General features: G+C 61.0%; 2 protein-coding genes across 3 annotated transcripts in view; both read left to right on the top strand.

Annotated features, from left to right (window-relative positions):
- The first annotated feature begins 388 nt into the window (after nucleotides 1-388).
- Nucleotides 389-5,080, top strand: Cdc42ep5 (CDC42 effector protein 5). Of its 2 annotated transcripts, XM_023708546.1 has the most exons (4): nucleotides 389-600; nucleotides 966-1,330; nucleotides 1,471-1,596; nucleotides 4,625-5,080. In XM_023708546.1, the coding sequence occupies exon 4, from the start codon at nucleotides 4,625-4,627 to the stop codon at nucleotides 5,030-5,032; it is 408 nt and encodes a 135-aa protein (XP_023564314.1). In that variant the 5' UTR covers nucleotides 389-600; nucleotides 966-1,330; nucleotides 1,471-1,596; the 3' UTR covers nucleotides 5,033-5,080. The 2 variants fall into 2 exon arrangements, with proteins under 2 accessions (XP_023564314.1, XP_004648383.1); XM_004648326.2 differs by lacking the exon at nucleotides 389-600 and having other exon boundaries at nucleotides 877-1,330.
- Nucleotides 5,081-5,150: 70 nt separating this feature from the next.
- Nucleotides 5,151-6,153, top strand: part of Leng9 (leukocyte receptor cluster member 9) — a 2,066-nt gene continuing 1,063 nt past the window's right edge. The window contains exon 1 of the mRNA XM_023708540.1: nucleotides 5,151-6,152. Coding sequence (XP_023564308.1) covers nucleotides 5,460-6,152 — 693 coding nt within the window. The 5' untranslated portion in view covers nucleotides 5,151-5,459. The remainder of the gene's footprint in view (nucleotide 6,153) is intronic.

Genomic DNA, 6,153 nt, shown 5'->3' with positions numbered 1-6,153 from the left:
ATTAAGTGAGCGCAGAGCCGGCCTCAAAAGCCAGCGTCAACTATGTTGTGAGACCTAGTTTCAGAAATACAAAAATAAAATTATATTTTTTAATTTTATATCAAATATATATACACACCAGAAATCAAACCAGGACCTTGCGCTCGCTAGGCAGGACTTGTGCCACTGAACTATATCCCCTGCCTGAAAAAAATATATATTGGATAAAAATCTTTTTACTTTTTGTGGCTCTGGGGACCGAACCCAGGGCCTTGTGATGAAAGGCAAGAGACCTCCCTCCCCACCGTGCCACATACTCAGCCCTGATAGAAAATCTTTCATTTAGGCATATTTGTCTTGCTGTTTTTGACAACCTCTCCTTCCCTTTAAATGTTCGAGCCCAGGCCAGCTCCAGGCCCATCCCACACGCGGAACCCCAAGGGAACCTGCTAAGGCCTGTCCTGGCTCTATTTACCCGTCCAGGACAGTCTTGGCTCCGGCCCAGTCCCCTTCAAGCTGGCCTCTGCGCAAGCGAAGCCCACCCGGGCTGACGCTTGGCCCCACCAGGCTGCCTGCCTGCCTCCCCCTGAATGCCCACGCCTCTTCCAGTGGCAGAGCCCGGTGCGTCCTGCTGTCTCTCCTGGCCACCGCCCCGCCCTGGCCACCCCTCAGCCGTCTGGGACCTATGACCCAGCTGCCAGCCCTGCACCAGCCTCCGCGCAGGCACTGTGGCTCTTCCTGGTTCTGGCCCTGCCTGCCCCAGGCCCGGAGGGACCTCTCTACCGGCGGAATCTCGCTCACTTCCGAGGCAGCACAGGTGTTCAGAGACCTAATGACTTTTACTTTTCTAGGGATAGGCGGCCAGGGCGGGGTCAGAGTGGGGCTGTCCTCACCGCTGGCTGGGGTGACGCTGACCTACTACCTGGAAACCATAGCTTCTTCGCTCTCTCCCTCTCTCTCCTCCCTAACCTACACTCGCCCAACAGCTGCTGAATCTGGAAGAAATTACTCCTCTAAACAGCCAGACTTCCCCAGTTTCAGGAAATTCCAAGCTGGGCGGGGGCGGGGCACTGGGGGCGTGCTCCATCCCTCCCCGCCCCGCTGCTCTCCACCCACACCCTGCTCCTCGCGGCTGCTCGGAGCCTCAGTCCGAGGGAGGGGCGTCAGCTTTGCTACGGCTGCTTTGTGGTACTGAGTCCCAAAGGCCAGCTTTTGGGGATAAAGAGGCTAGGGAGGGCCTGTGGCTGTACTCTGCGGCTGGACTGCGAGCTGAGGAGGCCTGGGCCGTGACTCCGCTCTCGCTTGGGTTCCCACCATGGCCCATGAGAGGGGCTGACAGTCCTGGGCGCAGGTAGGGAAGGGTCTGGCACGGGTGGCAGGACCCCTGGGCTAAAGGGGGGGGCGGATAGGGCTGGGAAGGCGGCGGCCCTAGGAAAGTGGACACCTGGACCCCACATCGGCTCCTGGTGAGACCTGACACCTCTCTGCCAGGTGAGATCCTGCCTGGCAGAAGCCAGGAGGAAGGCGGAAGAAGGGTGCGCAGTGGGCCAGCCAAGCGGACTCTGAGCCCCGGCACCAGGAGGACCAGCACCTTCAGTGCTCAGTGAGAACTGCCAGGTAAGGGGTGCTGGTAAGAGACGGGTGGTTCTGATCTATGCTGAGGGAAGAGGGACCGCGTGAGAAGTGGGCCCTGAGTCCAGTCCAGCCCAGCCACGCAGCCTGCAGCCTGCGAGTGCGAGGCCCTCTTAGGGCCCAGTCCGGTGGCCAGCGGGTCTCAGAACTGGTTGGGCCAGTCTTTCCACGCTGGCAGGGGCCGCCCGCAGAACTGAAGTGAGCCAGTTGAGCCCCTGCATCAGGAGCTGACCCTACTGGGGCAGGAAGGGAAGGATGGGCCCAGGCACGGGCTCCTTTGCTCTGGCTGTGCCGCTTTCACGTTGGCCCAAAACAACAGCCCCTCTGTCCAAGCCCCCACCCACCCCTGGTGATGAACTTTTTCCAAGAGTGACCTCACTGCAGGAAGCTCAGCAACCGGGTGAGTGGAGATTAGAGGCTGGTTCTCAGGGGACACCCTAGGGAACAGGGAGTGACTTGCCCAAGGTCTCAGAGCTAGCCAGGAGAGGGGCTGCATTCAAAAGCTGGTCTCCCTCAGACTTTCTCATATGCAGTGCAAAAGAACGAAGACAGGGACAATGCAGGGCACGAGGAAATCCCGGCCTCTTGTTTTGTTGTTTGAGACAAGGTCTAACTAAGTAGTCCAGGCTGGGCTCAAACTCCTGGTGATCCTTCTGTCTCAGCCTCCAGAGTTCTGGGATCTCCAGAGTTCCGGTATACCATATGCCGGCCTTGCTGGCCTCATTTCTGTCCAACCAGAACCTCATGTGTGACTGTGACTGCACAGCCACTGTCACCTGGGTGTGGCTCTGCGCAATACAAGCCTGGCCTTCAGAGGAGCAGGGTTGGCAGCACTGGCTCCTGTGTGACCCGGGGCAAGTCACTGCACTTCTGTTGCAGCCAGCGCACATCACAGATGTGACAGTACCCCTGTAGTTCCCCTCTCTGGGTTGTTGGAGAAAGTATTTTAGCTCGTGTGTGAAGCACGCAAACCAACGCCTTCCGAGTGAGCCTGATGACGCTTCTCTGCCCTGAGCACCGCCGCGGTGCTGAGGGGCAAGAGAGGAAGCTAACTCAGGGCCCCGCCAGGAGGGGGGGGACAGAATCTGTGCCCAGGAATGTGTGATGTCAGAACCAGCAGTGACAGTGGCCTGGTCTGCACCGGTAGGGCAGGGCCCCAAGAGGCAGCAGCCCTAAGTGTCAGAGGGGACCCCCAGAGGTGGTGGGCAGGGCCGGAGCCCCCCGGGTGCTGGCTTTGTGAGCTTGGCCTGGGACGCGGGGTCCGAGCCACAGCGGCGGTTGGCCTCTGCTTCCTGAGCATCCGTGGTGGTGCGCCTGCTGGGCACAGCGATACATCTCACCAATCCTTACCAAAAGCACTGAAGGCTTCTAGGATCCCTCTATTTTCCAGGTGCAATCAGAGATGAGGTCAAAAGGTTACAGAAATTACCCAAAGCAACACAGTATGCGCAGAGCCAGGTCCAAACCTGGCTTTAGGCCTGCTGCCCTGGTGACCCATAGCCCTCCGCAGGTCAGGGGCTGGTGGTAGGGCCCCACCAGCTGGCGTGTAGAAGGACTTCCGGTTTGAAACTGCATCAGGATTCATGAATGAACCAAGTTGAGCATTTAAAGAGCAGAAAATATCACAGCCTTGTAAGGATAAGTCTTGTTTCACAAAATGTTTGTTTCTGTTGAGGAGGAAGTGGTAATTGTGTTGGATACCGTTCACTTATGTGTACTCCAACTGCTTATGGAAAGCGAAGGCTGATCAACAGCACAGAAGCAGCAACCAAGCCTGGTTTCCCCGGAGGGTGGAGCGCTAGGGGTCGAGCTAGAGAGGTGTAGGGCAGTCCTCAGGGTCCAACCACCTACAGGACTGTGAACCGTGTGGCTTCTCTCTGACACTTCTAGGAAGCTGGTTACTGATAGGACAGTGCTGGCTGCTCGCCTCCTGCCTGCTGCCTTATGAGGTCTCAGCAGTTACTGTTCAGGGCCGGCACCCCCTCTGCCAACACAGCAGTACCAATGGCTAACACACAAATACAGTTTTCTTCAGGGAAGCTGTTGTGTGTGCTCTGTAGGGAGGTGGTGTTATGTTAGCCACTTTACAAAGGAAAACAGACTCACTTATCCTGATGCAGCCAGCTGGCAAAGGGTGAGGCTTCTGCTGAAATAGAAGGTTCTCATCTTAACAGCGGTGAGGTGACTTTTGGGACAGAACTACAAAGTCACCAAAGACCCACCCAGAAGTTCCACAGAAAACCGCCCAGTTCCGTGATGAGGGTCGGTGCTGCCTACATTTTATTTCCCTCCAACCAAATCCAGATACCACATTTTTTTTTTTTTCCAGAACCCGGGATTGAACTCAGGCCCTTGCGCTTGCCAAGGAAGCACTTACTCTACTGAGCCATCTCCTTGGCCCCCTTTAAAGAGAATGACTTTTTTTTTTTTTTTTTTTTTTTGTGGAACCAGGGATTGAACTCAAGCCCTTGTGCTTGCCAGGCAAGCGCTTGTTCTACAGAGCCAATTTCCCAGCCTGCCACTTTTTAATGTACAGTAATTTGGGTTGTTTTATAAAATATAACAGATTGTCTTGTTAGGTCATGGCCTCTCAGAACCAGATAACTAAATGATGTGGAAACATACAGTCCATCCCTAGGCCCGCCCCAGACCTGCCCCACACGGGCCTGCAGGCTGGCCCCAGTTAGGACCTGTGGACACAAAAGCACTGTCCCCGCGTTGCCTAAGGGACAGAGTCAAGGCCCTTCAGCCCTGGAGATCTCCCACTGGAGTTTGCTCAGACAGATGGAGAAGCGCCCTAAGATCTGGAGGGCATTTCTTGCTATAGGAAGGCTCTAAGAAGCTCAGCACAGTGCTGGGGGGCACGCAGGAGCCAGGCCGGCCAGAGTCCGCATCTGAGATTTGAGTCCAGCAGCCGAGAGCTTTGTCCTCAGTTTCCCCACCTGTAAAATGGAAACGATCCCTCCTGCCCTGCACCTTACGGGCGGGCGCACTAACACCCCTTTCCCCGCAGATGCCGATGCTGAAGCAGCCGGGCTCCGCGCAGCGCAAGAAGCGCAGCCCCAGGAGCGGGGCGCCGTCTATCTCCGCGCCCCTCGGCGACTTCCGGCACACGCTGCACGTGGGGCGCGGTGGCGACGCCTTCGGGGACACTTCCTTCCTGAGCCTCCACGGGGCCGAGCCAGCGGCTGAGCCCCAGGCGCCGCCCGCAAGGACCCCGCCGCCCGCGCCCGCGGCGCCCCCCGACCCGCTGCTGTCCTTCCATCTGGACCTGGGTCCCTCCATGCTGGACGCTGTGCTGGGCGTCATGGACGCTGGTGGCGCGGGGGCCGCGGACGCCCAGACGGACGCGCACGCGCGCTCCGGGGCACAGCCCCGCCGGGCCCCGCGCCTGGAGCTGGACCGCGGGCTCGGCCTGTAGTAGCCCTGCCGGCGCGACATAAACGGCGGCCCACTCGCGCCCACCAGGCTCTGCTCACTGACCGCGAGGGCCGGGCGGCGGGAAGCGGGTCGGGACCTCGAGCCGGGTGGGGCCGCCCCTCAGCGCCGTGTGGGCAGGCCGGGCGTCGCCCCTAGCCCGGGGTGCGAAGTTCAGCCCGACCCGCAGGTGACTCAGGTCTACAGGGCGCCGCAGAGGCGCGGAAAGTCCCACGGCCGCGCCGGTTCCCCGAGGGGCGGGCCTGGGGGCGGGCTCATGCAAATCAGCCACGGTGGGCGTGGCCGAGGGTAGATGTAGCTAGTCAGCGAGCCGAACTAAGCAGGCGTATGCAAATAAGGCACTAGGGCGGGGTCAGGCCTCCTGCCCCGAGGCCACAGCCGGGCGGGCGTGCTGACCCTCGGCTGGCTCCATGGAGGCTGCGGCGGAGTCGGAAGCGTCGCCTGCCCCCAGCACTGTCCCGGCAGGACGAGCCTCGGCACCCCCAGCAGCGGCAGGAGAACCGGAGCTGTCGCCCGAGGACCCTCCGGCCTGCCGCTTCTTCCTGGAGGGCCGCTGCCGCTTCGGCGCCCGCTGCCGCCGCCCCCACCCTGGCGTGCCGGAGCTGCCGGTCCCCAGCCCCGCGAGCCGGCCGCAGCTCGAGGCGGAGGCCAAGAAGCCGGCGCTGCGCACGGCCGCCGCCGTCATCCAGCGCATCCGCTGGGACCCGCGCCTGGACCCCGCCGACTTCTCGGTGGGCTACGCCGACCGCTTCCTGGGCGTGCGCGAGGAGCCGTTCAGCGCCTTCTGCTGGGACCAGCCGCTGGCGGCCCTGGGCCCGGGCGTGCTGGCCGTGCCGCAGCACCGCGTGCGCTACTTCCGCTGCCGCGGCCGCCTGGTGTGGGACCGCGCCTCGCGCACCGACCTGGTCTTTGGCTCAGGTTCTGCGGCCGGCCGCGGGCCCACTATCCTGGACGTGCTGGTAGGCGCGGACCCCGCGGAGCCGGCCGACCACAACCCCGGAGCAGGGCTGAAGGGAGATGCATCCGAGGACCTCAGCCCCGGGCCACAGCTGCGGGAGGACGCGCCTCAGGACTCTGATCCCGGAGCACAGCTGCGGGAGGACG

This window comes from Octodon degus, unplaced genomic scaffold, assembly GCF_000260255.1.
Source record: "Octodon degus isolate 3935 unplaced genomic scaffold, OctDeg1.0 scaffold00387, whole genome shotgun sequence".
Classification (NCBI taxonomy): domain Eukaryota; kingdom Metazoa; phylum Chordata; class Mammalia; order Rodentia; family Octodontidae; genus Octodon; species Octodon degus.
This window is presented reverse-complemented; position numbering and strand designations above follow the sequence as displayed.